The sequence below is a fragment of the Montipora capricornis genome, chromosome 1 (assembly GCF_036669925.1).
Source record: "Montipora capricornis isolate CH-2021 chromosome 1, ASM3666992v2, whole genome shotgun sequence".
NCBI classification, from domain to species: domain Eukaryota; kingdom Metazoa; phylum Cnidaria; class Anthozoa; order Scleractinia; family Acroporidae; genus Montipora; species Montipora capricornis.
Genome location: NC_090883.1, coordinates 27412482 through 27429981, shown reverse-complemented (window position 1 = coordinate 27429981; position 17500 = coordinate 27412482). Strand labels below are relative to the sequence as shown.

General features: G+C 37.3%; 3 protein-coding genes across 3 annotated transcripts in view; 1 reads left to right on the top strand and 2 right to left on the bottom strand.

Annotated features, from left to right (window-relative positions):
- The window catches only part of LOC138013844 (uncharacterized), a gene marked incomplete at its 5' end in the record, with an annotated part of 7149 nt that extends 5451 nt beyond the window's left edge, over positions 1-1698 (bottom strand). The window contains one exon of the mRNA XM_068860895.1: positions 1330-1698. Within this exon, the coding sequence (XP_068716996.1) occupies positions 1330-1698 (369 nt within the window). The remainder of the gene's footprint in view (positions 1-1329) is intronic.
- LOC138037442 (TNF receptor-associated factor 5-like) overlaps positions 1-14554 on the bottom strand; it is a 25338-nt gene extending 10784 nt beyond the window's left edge. Inside the window, exon 1 of the mRNA XM_068883374.1 lies at positions 14209-14554. The gene's annotated coding sequence lies outside the window, so the exon portion shown is untranslated. The remainder of the gene's footprint in view (positions 1-14208) is intronic.
- LOC138037437 (uncharacterized) lies at positions 3115-17253 on the top strand. Its single transcript, XM_068883364.1, has 24 exons — positions 3115-3668; positions 3739-3875; positions 4831-5076; positions 5398-5445; positions 5622-5666; positions 5879-5926; positions 6444-6545; positions 6723-6803; positions 6947-6985; positions 7506-7547; positions 7706-7827; positions 8260-8351; positions 8662-8747; positions 8838-8930; positions 9108-9186; positions 10655-10799; positions 11567-11614; positions 12143-12190; positions 13136-13162; positions 13741-13869; positions 13981-14106; positions 14720-14755; positions 16548-16602; positions 16944-17253. The coding sequence occupies exons 1-24, from the start codon at positions 3394-3396 to the stop codon at positions 17003-17005; spliced, it is 2211 nt and encodes a 736-aa protein (XP_068739465.1). The 5' UTR covers positions 3115-3393; the 3' UTR covers positions 17006-17253.
- Positions 17254-17500: the final 247 nt, after the last annotated feature.

Genomic DNA, 17500 nt, shown 5'->3' with positions numbered 1-17500 from the left:
AAGAGCCAAGACTACAAAACATTTCATTGGCTCTTAGAATTACAGACATCGAACCAATCAGAGCAAGGAATATAACAAAGAACGGGAAAATGTACTTGGCGCTTCATGGACGTTCGGAGAGTTACAGTAATGATCGTTTTTATTTGTTTTTTTTTTACTATTATGTGTCGCTACTGTTCTGCCAGTAGCATATATTTTCATATTAGGCACTCTAGAATATAGGATTGATGAAATTAGCTACAAGTTTCAAGGACTTTCCAGCACTGACTGCAATTTTCAAGGAGTTTTAAGGCCTTGAATTTTCATTTTCAAATTCAAGGACTTTCAAGTACTTTCAAGGTGTGTGCGAACCCTGTAGGAATTTCAGCCCGTTACCACTGAGAAAATCATTAAGTCACTAGGTGATCAAAAAGTCTTCGCGAATCGTGAATCTGGGAGAAAAATCTTGTAGGAATCATGAATCATTGAGGTAAAAAACGACAGTAATCAAGAATATCAAAATTCAAATAATTCCGCTTCTACACCAGACGATTTCCCCATTGACGAGTAAAATCCTCCGGCGTTAGACAGAGTAAAATAGTAAGTCTGGCCGGGTTAGGGTTACTGAAGACAGTTTTTCAGATAGTGATAAACCATCGGCTTCATTATCAAGACAATGCGCGAGTACATATCATTAAGCTCCATGTCAATACTAGAGAAACCACTTTACTGTGCCTTTTTGTTTTATTGTTCACGTTATCATTTAGAACTATGCATACTCTTCCCATGCCCGCCATTTCGGTCGCTCAGTTTCCTTTTTTACAAATGATGCTTAACAAGAGAAAGACAATGGTTGACAAAGAAGTTTTTATTTAAAAACCCTACAAAAAAGGCTGCATAGATGGTTCTTTGAAGTAACTTTTTCAATTGAAATCTGACATCACTTCAAATGAAAGGCGCATGCACAACTAGTCCCAGTCCTCTGCCGTGCTTTTCAGTGAAAAACATGTAAAAACTCAGGAAAAGAAAGGAAGATGCGCTTTTTTCACCGGATAATAACAATAGGGACCATTAGATCGAAGGAACCGAACGACTGTGAGTCAATCTCGTTCCCAGAGTCAGCGTTCCCTTGACCAGCGGTCGAGAAAGAGAGACTCGAATCCAACAAAGGCCATATTTCATTGGCTGTTGAAAAACGGTTTCAGTTCCTGCCATTTTTAGTCTAAACTAGAAAATCATGCAGTAGAGTTACAGGCACTGAAGAAATGACTTTTTTAAGCATCCTTAGCAACGGTTTGAAAATTTAAAAGTCACACCCCTTAAGACATATTTTACATGTAGACATGTTACCTTAGCTTTGTGGTTAAACTTGCTTTCGTCACACTTGACTATAGCTCCGGCTCCTCCGAATGGTATGACTGGTCGATATTGAAGATCCACAGCACAAAAATCTTGTAATCTTCTACAGATCTGTGAGACCAGATTCTTATTTAAATTTACGTTCTCTGCTATCCTCTTTTGAGAATCTTCTTGAGTGAAGGAAAAGATCACTCGGAGAAGTGTTCCGAGTGACACTTTGGGAAATTCCCCAAAGAAGCTGTTAGTACGCAGGCTTCTCCTTTTTTTGCATCCAGAGCATCTCCTGCGAAGGATGTGAAACACAAAGCAATCAACCTTCGAGTAGGTAAATTTTACCACTTTGAAACTGTTCGCAACAAATTACGATCGGCATAATCTACTTTCCTACATTTGCTGATTTCTTTTTTTGTAATCCCTGTCGAATGGGAAGCTACATCAAATTCTTATCAAATACAACAATTAAACTCAATCTACTTATCTATTTATTCACATAGCATTGTATTCTATTGTCTTTGATTGATATCAAAACAGTTTTTACCTCATAAATCAGCCTAATTGCCGTACCTGCTCATGACTGCTTGAACTTAATCGTCGATCTCAGACGTTACATTAACTGTTCACATCAAGAAGAAAACCCGCTTACCAAAAAAACCCATCTATGTGGTCGTCATTTCTCTCCTTCATTTCCGTAGCACAATTGCACTGCGCACAACTTAGAGGATTAGCCAACAAATGCCGCATTTGAAGCCATCTGATTAAATCCGTGCGAGGGCCTCTCTCCAAATCGATGAGCAGGTTCAAGTCCATATTTTGTCGTCGCCACTGTACGTCTTTCCACTTTTTATTTTATACGAAACACTTCTTTGCTATTTGAAGATAACGATATTCACTCGTGTGGTCCTTCTGACGAATATTATTGTTAATCAGACCAAGCCGTTGCCATAGTGAAATAGCGTTTCCAACTTATAAGCAGCATTGTTCTAATGCACATCGGCTGCTATTAAATCACATTTCAACGCCCTCCTGATGCCCTTCTCCCTTCTGCTCAGAGCAATAATTTTTATTTTTCAATTGTTTGCCTATCATAAATGACTGGATATAGCCAAATCTAAGCAAGATGATTTTTGATAATTTCGTCCCACAATCTGAATAATGCCTCCTTCTGCAGTTAGTTTTCTTTTAACATTCCCCGGAAGTCAATTTTCACACTGCAGTGGGTGTTGGTTCGGAGCGTCGTTTCGGAGCTTGGATGATTTCGCGGAAAAAGAACGACAACCAGAAACTGTTTATATCCGAAAGAAATCTCTGTTACCGCTAACGCAAAATAAATGTAGGCAAGCCTTAATGAAACAATTTTTTCCATTTCTACATCGCGTGGGTTTGGCAACACAGAGAACACAATTTTTTTTTTTCGCAGTTTCGTTGTAAAAATATATATGTACCAAAAAGCTATCTCGCGTGGTCTCGCAAGATTGATCGTTTCACAAATATACGTTTTAGAAATTTGTTGAGAAGCCTCATTTAGGGAGCGATTTTGGAATACCCGGCCACGATTGTCTTCTTGTTGCGGAATCCTTTGAATAACAATGCATGGAACAATAGACGCAATAAGCATTTAGAATAATTGCGATTACGGCCCGGGGTTTAAATCCTGCCATCGACAGATGAAGATTTTTCATTTATAGCTCTGGCTGGAATTAAACTCGCCATATAATCGGGCTCTGAAAGGATAAAAAAAGGTAACAGGCCCCGACATTAATGACATGTCGATTTTTTATTACACAACATATGAGGGGATATGCCATACCACTTTACTATTAATAATTGCCTTTCTTTCATTCAAGTTGAGTTACAGAAGACATAGAAACGAAGAAACGGCGAAACTCTGTTTAATATAATTTGTGCGCCAGCGAAAGCATGGGTTGAGTCCGGAAACTGCTAACTAAAAAGGAAACGTTCGTATGACATCATCAAACAATAGTAACGTGATATGAAACACCTAAAATTTCTAGATCAAAGTCTAAGGACGCTACATTTTCACGTCGCTTATCAAACATGTCGTCAAGAAATCAGTCGAATAGCGAAAGTGATGGCGAATCTGCCACAAATGACAGAAGCCCACCAAGACGTTTTAACCGTCGCGCTTTTTCGCGAGTCTTTGTCCATCTGGAGAAGCGACTCAGAGCTGCTCCAGGTAAAAACGCCTTTCTAACATTGAAAAACGCAGGGAGGGCAAAAGAAATCGCGTTCACTAAAAACCACACTTCAAGCGAGATACAACAGTTGTTGGTTTCTCATTTCCCGACCTTGGCTAACCTGGATCTTTCGCGGTAAGTTACCGAGCACTGTGTTTTACGATCAGAAAATACGAGACTAAAATACATTTGCCCTTTTTATTAGTTTGAACATCATCAGCTCGTATGACAGAGGACATTCCATGAGTGTCGTTCACCATGGCGTCCCTGACGGGGCGAAAATCATGGAACTTTTTGGAGGGGACGCTAAGAAGAAAATTTATTTGTACTGGAGCCGAGGTGGTACGTTTTGAATGTTACTTTAGTCTTTCTTTTTTCTTGTCTGTCTTTGATTGTTTCGCACTTTTTCCTGAAACATTGAATTCCGGCCACCAAACGAAGAGAAAGACGTAACTTATAATCCCAGGGACAAAGTCTGGTGACAAATCCTAGATCTCCATTAACGGTAAATAAATAGCAATTTAAAATTTTCCCCGATCTAAGTTTAGCCTAATTGGGTTTAGAACAACCGGGGGAACAAAGAGGCGTAACGTTTTCGACGCGAGCCGCAGCGTCGGAGTGAACGAAAGTGGGTTTCCCGCGGTTCGCGTCGGATAGAGTGAATTGAGTGGAATGACTGGTGCCGCAGTGCTTTAGTCGTCTTATTTAAAGGTTAAAGTGAATTGAGTAGAATGGCTGGGGGTTAAATTGAGTTGAGCTTAATAACTGCTGCCACAGTGGCGTGGTGCTTGCGTCATGGACTAAAGAACGAGGTATATCCAACACGACGACTGCGGTAGCAGTGCTTTTATGGTCCATTTCTCGTGGCCTGGTATTCTGTTGCTGATCTGAAAATCGAAATTGTCGAAAAATTAAGCCCAACTTTGCTATCTACAAAAAAAAAACATTGTGTTTTATTCGTTGACAACTTTTTGCGTATCCTATTTTCGATCTTGTTGATCCAACATTTGACCCAAATGACTTTTAGTACATGCATCTGGCGGGGTGGGGATGGACTCATTCTGTAGTTACAGTGGATTTTAACATAATAACATTGCTTTTTACATCACTCAAATAATTGCATTTATAATGCATAACAGTATAATCCCTTTTACATCTATTAATTTTTGTTTCATCTACCCTGTACATTAAATATTAATTGATATGCTTGTGTCACTGCGGAGAAGCACCAAGAAACATACAATATCAACTCACTACTAGTGACATTATTTTCATTGGTTCTCTATCTCACATGTAGGTACTGCTTCATCCAACCAACCTGAGGACAACACTGCTTCAGATGCTACAGTTTTTGCTACATCTGCCGCTCTGTCATCCCCACAGTCATCAGCGCCATTATCACACTCATCCCCTTCCTCACCAACTCTCCCTTTTGTACACAATCCTCCACTATCACCTTTGCCATTAAACATGCAGTTATCTGCACATCCTGGCATCAATCAGAGTACCAGAAGAACAGATAACTTCCGTCCAAGAGGTGGACGTAAGTATAATATTAAAACAAACACAAAACGTAATCAAAGCAGTGTAATGAGGTGGTCAGGGTACTGGACTTACACATTTTCAGTTTTCAGGTCCAATTTGTAACTTTTAAGACTTCAAAATTTACAAAAATATCCACTGACTTAACCGTAAAAAGATGGTCTTTGAGCAAGTTTTGAATAAGAGACAAAATACATCTAAAGTTTGAAGAAAATAGTTCCAGGGAATCTCAGTCCTTGGTTCCTTCTGTGATGATTGGTGTGCCTCATCTCAGGCCTCACAAATACATGCAAACCACATTTTCCTCCTCTTCCTTATTTAGTTGAAACCAGAAGATATCTTGCAACATTAGCAGGAAGCAATACAGATGGTAAGTTCTCTGTACATATACATTGTTCAATTAATGCACAAATACAAGTAATGATGAAACGATGCACCCCAGAAAGGAAAGGCTAAAATAAAAAATAAGACCAAAAAAGCATCAAACAAAAAACACTGTTTGATTAATAATGAGGAATTAAAATTCCCACACATTTTTTTTTTCAGGTTCTGATATTAGTTTTATAACAATACCAGAGAGCGATGAGGATGGTTAGTAAAGTAAACTGTAGGCTGTAGTAGTAATGAAAAGCATATTGCACTGTCTTGTCCAAGATGCATACATGAAGATCAAAAGACATGTGAAGCACTGATCAAACAGTTGTTATGATCTTTACACATTTTACTGTTGAAGGTATTAATGTAGTGTTGAGTAGTAACCTCCAATCATTGCACTCACTACTGCAACATTTTGTCTTTGACAGATACTGATCTGTTGCACAATGACGTGGTTGTAAACCCACCTCCTCCAGGTAAATATTGAGTATTGATTGATGTTCTCAAGTAAGGGGGGGGGGGGGAGGAGAGGGGGAGGGGGGGGTGGGGCAGTTCCCTTCTTTACTGTGGAATAAGGGTGGGACCTTTGAACTTTTGTTTCACAGAATTACCTGAAATCACATCAAACACACCAGGCATGCACAACTAGCACCCATTTTCCAAAAGCGAGCTAAACAGGAACACACCCAAACTTTAAAGTGCCTAATATACAACGGTACTTTCTCAATATTTCAAATCTTGTTTTAAGACAACACGCTTCTCAAGCCTTTTTGACTGACGTAACAGGCAAGATTGCTTAGTCCGGGTTTTACGTCCCAAACTACACCCAAATGTTTGACTGACAGGAAAAGGGGGTATATATAAGAGCTATAAAATTGACCCAACCCATTTGTGGACACAAAATTTAATGGATATTAGGAATTATTGCAAATATTGAAATTATATCTACATCCATACCGAAATGTGACGTTAGTAAGTTAATTATCAATGTAGTGATGCAGTTTTCACAAGTGCAAAGACAAAGACCACCATTCAATCTGCTGGGAACTACATCAACAATCACAAGAGCCACAAATGTGATTTCACAAAGTTCAGGTAATTAATGACAAAAAGTTAATGAAACTAATAAATTTTACAAAGTGATAAACAGTAATCCCCAACACAAAGTTGCAATTTTGAAGGATCCTACAGCACAATTATATACTATGCTAAGTGATGCGCCATTATTGTAAATAATGACATATATGTTTTTATGTCATAATTTAATGCAAGCGAGAAGAGACAGACTCCCCTACACTCTGGTGACATCAAGCACACAAGCCTTAGCCACAAACGTAACTTCACAGGGTGCAGGTAAAGTCTTGCTGATTACAATGTACAACATGTATGTTTGTTACTCAGTATCTAGCAGACACTCCATAGCACATCGTGTTGACTCGAAAAATACATACACTGTTCTTCATTAATTTCCTTTTAATGTTCCTTGTGCCTTTTAGGGTTTGCTGGAGCACCATTTCATGGAGATGGAATGCAAGGTTAATTCATGATTGGATTCATCGGCATGCTTACTCCCTCACCACTGATTTTCTCTTTTTTCTGCTTCTCCTTTTTAAAGTTACTGATACATGTAGCCACCACATCAAACCCACCTTACCCAAAACAGTGGGTTATTGCAATTCAAGTATCTTATAGTTGGAATTCAACACAATAATATAATCAACATATTGTCATTATTTCACATCGAATGCTGGAAAATCCTCCTCAAGCAAAAACTGATTTTGTTTTTGGATTTCCTGTTTGAGTTATCAAGCATCACTACTGATTTCAAATGTATAAACAACTGAGTGGTCAAAATACAACAAGTTAATAACAGCATGTATCCTCCCTTCTTTCAAGATGTTTCTTTCAAATGAGTAGATTTCAAACACTATACTATTTGACTTACAATCTTTTCATCCTCTTAGTCAATTCACCAGACCACAGTACTTCTTGAATATGTTTTTCTTCAGCAAACACTAACTGAAATTAAAATCTATATTTTAAAAATCATTTCAGTCGGCACAATAAAAGAAGACTTGTTTCCATATGGATTAGGAGGTAGGTATGTAATCTGTAAGTATAACTTGCACAACAATTTTAAGTAGCCCAACCACACCTATTTGAAAAATCACTGGGTAAAGTTGCAAGTTGTGACCCTGAGTAAATCGAACAAATGCTTTGCAGAGTATGTGCTATCAAATAATCATATTCCACAGGAACATCAGTTAGCATGGAAAGCAGAAGCGATGAGACAAACAGGTGTGAACGTCTCCTGCAGGGTTCATGTGCAGAAGAAAACACTTTCATGGTGCCTTTGTTGAACCACTCCTTTGAAGAGGTGACTGACATTTCAAAAACTTCGTTTTAGTTGAAAACAAGCATCACCAATCTATATAATTATACTTTGCCACCATGTGCCTACTATTGGCAACATTTGATTTGTGAGTTCAATCACAAAATAATTTTTTCATGAAACAAATGAAATAAATTGTTCCCTTGACATGAGGCATTTGGAAAGGCAGATAAATAATGTGGTCCACTTTCAAACAAGAACTGTATGGAGGGGTTTAAATAGAAGCCAGCTGCCAGGGGTTCAGCTCCATAAACACCATAAGCAAAATAGGACTGTAAGACACCCAGCTTTTTGCCATGGCAGACCACTATAGTAGTGTTATTACCTTTCATTTACCACCTGCCCACTTAAAATCTTAACCTGTATATATACACTGGTTGACCTCATCTTAGAATGTATGCATTTCCCTTTCGAAAGATATGCTGGCAGGCGTATGAAGATCAGAGGGCAGTAGTCACTGTCCTCCTTAATCCTTCCAGTCGGAGCCAATTTCAAGCCAACATGCTAAGGTACATTGTACAAGATTTTATTATATCTACACTACATGTTTAACCTTGAAAGGTTGTCGGTAAACTATTATAGGTATGCAGAACATTTGAACAGGCTTTTACTTTAGGTACGTACTAAATACTTGTTGTAGATACAGATAACGTATATAAAAGGAAAAAGAATGAGAACAATACCTAACCAAAATACAATATTTAAAATACTGTATCCAGTACACAGACACATACCCAACATTTTAGACAAGAAAACAGAAATAAGGGGAAATCATAATAACCTAACAATTATTTAATACAACTTACTCCCAATTTTCAGTGTGCTTCAAAATGTACAAGAAAATAGTAGTCGAGAAGACTGGTTTTTTTGGGCTGCGGAAACTACTTCTGAAAATGGAAAAAAAGGCCAGTAAAGCAAGTACAACATTTTTGCTAGTATTGTCTAAGTTGTTTACTACATGTATCAATTCTTGACTTGGTCATTTTCCACCTTAGTGCTCGAGAAATATGGAAATGGCTGCGAAGACCAAATAATATTTTTGGTGCCATCCACCCAACAAACCCCAGTTTTTGTTGATCGCATTGAAGGTATGTGTATAAATATTCTAACTAGCCTTAAACGTGCACAAGATTTTCAAGAAATATATAGAATTACTATAGAATTAATCTCAATGTAGCTTGATGACCATTCCACTAAAAGAAAGATACAAAATTAAATGACTGTGTTAGGAAATTGTTGCTTAAAGACCATATTGTTTACTGCAGGTCCTGTCCTCAATGACTTTGATCAAACAAGATTGTGTGATAAAATTAAAGCTATGATTCATGGCCTCAGTATGGAAAGGTGAGTCTGCATGGGATTTCTCATATATATACAGAGCACAAAGTAACTGTAAAAGCTGTATTCAGTAGTCACCCTTGGCGATTGGCCATGCGACTGCTTACTGTAGGTTGTAGGCTGTAAGTACTAATCAGATACAATGAGATGAACTCTTTTGCCTACTTTAAGGGTCTAGTTGTTTTAGTATCACCCAACTAGTCGGACAGAAAAGGCAACAATAAAGTTAGCACATGCAAATAGAAAATATATTTATATGGGAATGAAATGAAAGAAAGTGTCCTACTTTTCGCTACTCAAGGACTATTACTAATAGTCCTCCAGTAGCGTAACCAATTAAAATGCAGGATTTGCGTTAGTCCACTAGTTGGGTGATACTAATAAACAGGTTTTTTTTCCCTCTGTATCTTCCTCAAAATTCCATCAGTCTCTAAAGTGCTACTATGATCAAAAAATCATTTTCTTCTTTTCTTCAGATTTTGATTTGATTTTTGTTCCCTGACTGATTGGGAAAATTTTGAGCTTTGATTTTGATCCAAAGGCTGTTTATTTTGAGTGTAAGGTTTGGATTTCATGCTCCACCATTATTCACGTTCAAAAGTGATCGATTGGACCTCAGGGGGTTGGATCTAGGGAAATGTGACGTAATTTACTCACTAGATTTAAATTTCAGCATGTAAATGCAAATTATTATATATGCAAAACACAAGTTTAAAATTCTGAAAGCCTGAACCTCCTCCTGCATTTTAATTCAGCCGCATACACATGCATTGCATTCTTAAACCAGCAAGTCTATGACTTCATTTTCTCCTCGATCCAGCTCTCTCAAGATTTTAAAGTTAGTAACGGTGGAGCAATAAATAACAAAATTCCGGTTAAAATAAACAGGTGTCTTTTTAAAATAAGAACTTAAAACTTGGGTCACTTAGTGTTAAGTCAACATAGTTTTGAAATCCAAAGAAAAAGAAGAAAAAAGATTTTAAAGTTAGTAATGGTGGAGGAATAAATGACAAAGTCCCAGTTAAAATAAACAGGTGTCTTTTTAAAATAAGAATTTTAAACTTGGGTCACTTAGTGTTGAGTGACCTTTAATTAACACTTAGTGTTAAGTTAACTATGTTGAGTTAACATAGTTTTGAAATTCAAAGAAAAAGAAGAATTGTTTTTCTGGTCGTAGTGGCACTTTAAAGAAATAGCAACAACAAGAAAGTAATTTCAATCTATTATTTTTCCTTGAGAACAAAATTAATACAGTGTAAATAAGACAGTGATAATTATTATGTCTCTGTAGTTTGATCTCACAAATGAAACAGCATACAAATGCAAGGCTGAGAATGTTCTGCTCTTTCCTAACAACTTACCTAACCTGCAATCATGCTCAATTTAGGATTGCTCCTGTGTTCTCATATGATTACCTATACTTATTAACCCAAAAAATGATAAGGTAAGAAAGGGAGATGTTTAAAATCTACAGGAAGCAACATGACCAATGGAGAGAGCTGCGCAGACAGCAAGAAAATGAATTACAACAGATGACCTCTGGAAATGACCACCAGTTGGGCATTGTGGACGACAATCCTGCCGCTAACGGTGAATGCCAAGCCATCATCCAAACAAAAGTTAGCATACAGGACTTTCTAGGCTTTTTAAAAATTTATAAACCTGTAGTTTCTGATACGAATATGTTCATTCCTTCGCAAACTTTCTGCTATAAGGATCAAAAGAGCTTCATAGTTTAGCTGCCAGAAAAGCTGTTACAGGTTATTGATGGCAAATGATTTTCCCACCCAACCAGATTACCGCCACTTTTTGAAAATGCAAGCAACTCTAGGTAAATTTGAAAATTCAATGTCTCCACCCTGGTTGTCATTGTAAATTTAATGGTGGTGAAGAATCTAATCATACATGTATGATCCATACATGTATGCACACTGTGTTCTCTCATGAATCAAGGCGTATATTTTTAATTTTCATACTTGTAATCTTGATGGTAAAATAATATTTCACCGACTGAAAGAGATGCTACAATCATTCTAGAGCAATACTTAATAAAGAACTTTTTGATTTCATAGATACAATATGGTGGCTGTTTGCAGAACTTGCAAAAAAAATATTTATAATATCTGATTAAAGAAAAAGACAGCAATACAGTAACAAAAAATGATCAAAAGAATATGTCAAATAAGAAGTTCCAAGGATTTTCAAATAATAGTCTTCAAAACGAACAAGTAAAGCACATATCCAAACAGTGATGATTCCAAATTGATAACCACTCATTTTCAAAATTCTTCGTTTTAAATAACAAGTTTTAAGTGAGGGTAGAGCAGTGAACCAAACTGAATTTGTCCAGCTACCATAATGTTCACATAATTTTGGAATTTTACAGGTGCAACAAAAGGATATTACTACTGTAAAAGAAACGACTCATTCGACGGTATGTAAGCATTGCTGAATTACCGGAAACAAACTGCAATACTAAGTGTTACAGGGCTCAATAATTATTATAATTATCAAGAATGTTCTTTGAAGGTGATTGGAACTGTCTACAAATTTTGCAAAGGTCGTGTGTCACGCAAAGTGTTGTACTCTCGGAGTTTTCGAGAACTGCAAGACTCCTGCCTAACGGTCACTCGGTCGCCTGGGGAACCTTATTTGCGAGCGCGGGCAACCAAATTTCTAAACGGGGGCCTAACTTATCTCAAGGTGCTTTATCCTCACTTTTAATTAATTAATTCTGGGCTCTTGAAAAAATGACTTGGGCTACTAACTTTTAATATTGGAAAAATTTTCTTTCATAGCAGCCTTGAACTGACATATCCGAACAGTGATGATTCCAAATTGATAACCACTCATTTTCAAAATTCTTCGTTTTAAATAACAAGTTTTAAGTGAGGGTAGAGCAGTGTACCAAATTTAATTTGTCCAGCTAACATAATGTTCACATAATTTTGGAATTTTACAGGTGCAACAAAAGGATATTACTACTTTAAAAGAAACGACGCATTCGAAGGTATGTAAGCATTGCTGAATTACCGGAAACAGTCTGCAATACAGTGTTACAGGGCTCAATAATTATTATAATTATTGAGAATGTTCTTTGAAAGTTATCGGAACTGTCTAGAAATTTTGCAAAGGTCGTGTGTCATGCAAAGTGTTGTACTCTAGGAGTTTTCGAGAACTGCAAGACTCCTGCCTAATGGTCACTTGGTCGCCTGGGGAACCTTATTTGCGAGCGTGGGCAACCAAATTTCGAAATAAATTTTTTAATTAATTAATTTTTTAATTAATTAATTCTTGGCTCTTGAAAAAATGACTTGGGCTACTAACTTTTAATGTTGGAAGCCCGAAGAGCTGCGGAAAAGTCTTCTTTCGTAGCAGCCTTGAACTGCCATAAGTTTTTAAAAAATAAATTTTTCGTAACAACAGTAAATAGCTACTTTTAGAAACATCAAGGCTCGCTTTGGATAGCTACATAAGTGGCTCTCTAGTCGGCTGTTGTGGTTGTTCAGGACTTTGTCTCCTATGTGTAATTTCAAATCAATATTGTGTGACAAGTGACAAGTGAAGGGATTTCCTGGTACATGTGTGACTGCTATCATCAAGATTGGTTTCTGTGGTTCATGATTCTGTGGAAAGAGTCCTCAAGAGATTTTGACAGAGAAAGGGAAAGTGCTTTGCCTGCAGTGGTCAGATTTTTTAAGCATACAGAACTACTGTATTGTGGTGATTGTAGTGAGATTCTAATAAGAGCAGTTGCTCCCATTACTGAAGATTAACTAAGTTGTCTTTGTTAGGAATAGCAGAGTAGTTGAATATCTTTCTGCAGTTAACTTGATTACCATAACAAACGAATTAGACCTCAATATAATCTACAAACTTGGCTTCCAGCTATTTACTATTTCAAACTACTTGAAATAATGTTAAGTCAAATTTCTGTTTTATTATTTACCACCAGGAACCTTTGGAAGATAAAAGTGAAGAGGTAATCATACAACCGGCTGTCAAAATTTTTTTTTAATTTTTAAAGCTACACATTGTTTCCTGTTCTTAATTAAGGAACATCTGGTTGTGAAGCTAATGAGGTTGTCATGACTTACATGTACATGTAGGAATCGGAAATTCTTGTTGTTGTCACGACCTCCATTAGCTTCACAACCTGATGTTGTCTACAAAATCCCCTGTGGCAGTTGCTCTTGGAGTTGAAGTTTCACTAGTTTCTTACAAAAGACTTTGTGTTCAACACAGTCACTAAAATTAAGGTCTTGATCAACATAGACTCCAAGTAACTTATGACGTGTGGTACATGTATTATCTGAAACTTCCTTATGATTGGTTTAACTCTCATCTAATCGACATTGGAAACACTACATGTAATCTTAGTGCGTTGCCTAGGCCCATTTTACAAACATAGATTTTGTCTTATCGGTACGGAATATGAAATGATCATTACTAGACCGGACCTCGAGTTCTATAAAACAATAAAACTACCTCTTACAGTACTTTTCTCCACACAAATTCCAAGATTCAGTCATGTACATGTACATTCTATGTTATTTGTAGATAAACATCAGAAGGCAGCGACACCTAAGACTGCTTGCAGAACCAAAGGATGGGGTTCAACTACGAGTGAGATTGAACAACATAGAGGAGCCATTAACAAGATACTTTTCTAGGAATGCTTTGTACCAGGTGAAAATGAAGCAAACATTATGGATACATTAAGTACCAGTACATTTCAGGATAATAATTATTGATTGTTTATTTTAATTAAAATTTATGTCTCTTTCCACTATTTTGCAGGAGGTATATGACTGGGTTGGGTCAATGGAAAAGGCTCCTCTCTACTTTACCCTTCACACACAAGGAAAACTGATTAAACATGCAGATGAAGTAGAAGGAAATTCTGTTGTTCATGTCACTGAAAGGGTACTTACATATAGCATCATACAAATTAATATGGACAAATGAAACTATTACACAAATGATGGTAGCCCAAGTATTACTGTTGCTTTCATGAACATAAATTACCTGAAGTGAATTAAATCATGATCCTCAATATGTCAATCTGTCAGCCTTGTTGACTGTTCAACCACTTTCCTTCACCAAATATTACAAGGAAGACAAATGTACTCGAAAGCATCATACGTCATAACAACAGGCTTGCAAACTGGAAGAAAGGAAACAAACAAAAAAGACATGTTTGAAGAAATGCATGAATTCAGTACAGCATCTTTTCACCACATTTAAGAATTCGCTATTATACAGTATTTGACAAATACTGAATTGTGGAGACAAGTTGTTGTCCAATTATGCCAGTTGCCATTCTCCTTAGCATTTGCATCAGTTTAATTTTAGAGAATCACGTACTTATGCAAAAAATAACCGTGACTTTTGCAACCTTGACGTTTGTCGTTGGGATAACATAATATATAAATACATCTATAGTTATAGTTAAATAATATGTTTACCACTGCTCACAACTACTATCATTATTAGTACTCTGTCAACTCTTACACCCTTTCATTTTACTACTTCATAGGAGGCAGGACAAGTTGCGATGTTACTTGGTTCTGAGGTAAGGGAAGTACCCTACCCAAAAAAGCATTTTAATTGACCAAAATGTATAAATTGCAGGCAGCAAATAATCCGCCTATCTCCACCTAACAGAAGATATGATGAAGGCCAAAATAACATCAAATCAGCTGACATTCATTCATCAGTGTAGATATCCATTGCATCAACAAATTTTGCGCTGAATGTTATCTACATGTATGAAATGAGACGAAGTGTAAAAAAAACCCTTACTTCAACATATCCAGTACACTCAAGTAAACTCATTACCAGTAATAGGGCATCTTTTCAAAATATGGGGATATTTGCTATATCTTGCTATATACACGTACATGTACATATAGCAATTATTGATTTCTTAAGGACGTACATAATCTTGCAGCTAAATGTAAACTAGTCACTAAATATAATCAGTGGTTCCCAAACCAAAGAATTGCTCTTTCGGGCACCCGGGAAGGAAGCTTTTTTGAGCATCAACATTTCTGATACACTAACATCACCAGTTCCCTTGGCAACAAAGCCTTTGGAGGAATCAACACTTGGGACATTAACATCACCAGTTCCCTTGGCGACGAAGCCTTTCGAGGAATCGACACTTGGGACAATAACATCAACATTTCCCTTGGCGACGAAGCCTTTCGAGGAATCGACACTTGGGACACTAACATCACTCGTTCCCTTGGCGACGAAGCCTTTCGAGGAATCGACACTGGGACACTAACATCACTCATTCCTTGGCGACGAAGCCTTTCGAGGAATCGACACTTGGGACAATAACATCAACATTTCCCTTGGCGACGAAGCCTTTCGAGGAATCGACACTTGGGACACTAACATCACTAATTCCCTTGGCGACGAAGCCTTTCGAGGAATCGACACTTGGGACACTAACATCACTCGTTCCCTTGGCGACGAAGCCTTTCGAGGAATCGACACTTGGGACACTAACATCACTCGTTCCCTTGGCGACGAAGCCTTTCGAGGAATCGACACTTGGGACACTAACATCACTCGTTCCCTTGGCGACGAAGCCTTTCGAGGAATCGACACTTGGGACACTAACATCACTCATTCCCTTGGCGACGAAGCCTTTCGAGGAATCGACACTTGGGACACTAACATCACTCGTTCCCTTGGCGACGAAGCCTTTCGAGGAATCGACACTTGGGACACTAACATCACTCGTTCCCTTGGCGACGAAGCCTTTCGAGGAATCGACACTTGGGAAACTAACATCACTAGTTCCCTTGGCGACGAAGCCTTTCGAGGAATCGACACTTGGGAAACTAACATCAACATTTCCCTTGGGGATGAAGCCTTTCCAGGAATCGACATTTGGGCACACTAACATCACTCGTTCCCTTGGCGACGATGCCCTTTGGGGCATCGACACTTGGGAGAGTTCCTGAAGTAACAAGTCCTTTGAGGGTATCAACACTTGGATCTAAAATAATAGTAGTCTGTTTTGATAATAATTGGGATGATGGTCTCTTGGGCTTGGGCTTGGACACTTAAGGTACACACCAGTTCCCTTTGGCGACAAGGCCTGGTGAGTAATCAGCACTTGGGACATGTGAATCACTAGTTTCCTTGGAACCAAGTTCCTTTCGTGGATAGGGTCTCAGAAAAAAACCTACATTGCTACTTCCATTGGCCACAAGGTCATTCTGGCCATCAAGACTTATTTTATTACTCCTAACAATATCCAAAATGAACATTTAACCCACTTTTCAACTAAAAATACATACCGTATTTCATTTGGGGTAGGATACTTCCCTTACGTTTTTTCATTGCAGGTTTCATTCAGAGGAAATTTTGAAGGGTCAAAAGAATTACATGCTACAATGACTGGTGAGTGCATGTTATTATTATTATTATTATTATTATTATTATTATTATTAATTATTGATCTCTGGAAAAATATGTTGAAGTCTCTTTTTTTTATTTATTGATTTCTTTATTTATTTATTTAAATTAAAAATAAATACTTACAAAACAGTATTTCTACTACTTACAGTACACAATACACAGAATACACAAAACACTTAACACTACTTACCGATGTTATTGAAGTCTCACGTATACATCAAAAGAAACACAATTCCACCTGCCTTCAGTGGATCACAAACATTTTCTTCAAATTGTGTCATGGTTTGTTTTAACTTTGACTAATTCCTATTTGTTGGGCATAGATGATCCCACTAGGAACAGCACATCTGGCAGAATCAGGAGAGAGAAGGAGAGAAAGAGCTGAAAAAGAAGAAGGACAAGAGAGCAACAGCAGAAAGAAAGAAAGAGGGCCAAAAAAGGAAAGCAGCGAAAAATAATTGATGGATACAACTAATTGTAAAATAAAATCATGACCTTGAAGTGCACAGTCTTCTGTTAAAAAAAAAAAAAGTAATAATATTGTTGGTTTAAGTCGGTCACACTAGATTGTAAGAAAAGTATTAAACTTGTAGGGCAAAGTCTTCTATTTGAAATAAAATCTTATATTATAGGCAAAACATTCTTTCCGTGTATTACTATTAAAATGTAATGTTTGAAAACTAAGCACTCAAATACATTATCAGTGATGGCATAAATTTGGATATGTGCATGATGGGAAATATCACCAATAATTTTACAAAAAAAGGGTTCTGCAAAAGGATGATACCGGGGCTGGAGAATCTGAGAGCCCTGCGAATTTCACATGTAAGCCTAAGCACCCCATTTCAAGTAGTGCTGATAAACAGTTATAAGTCTAAGC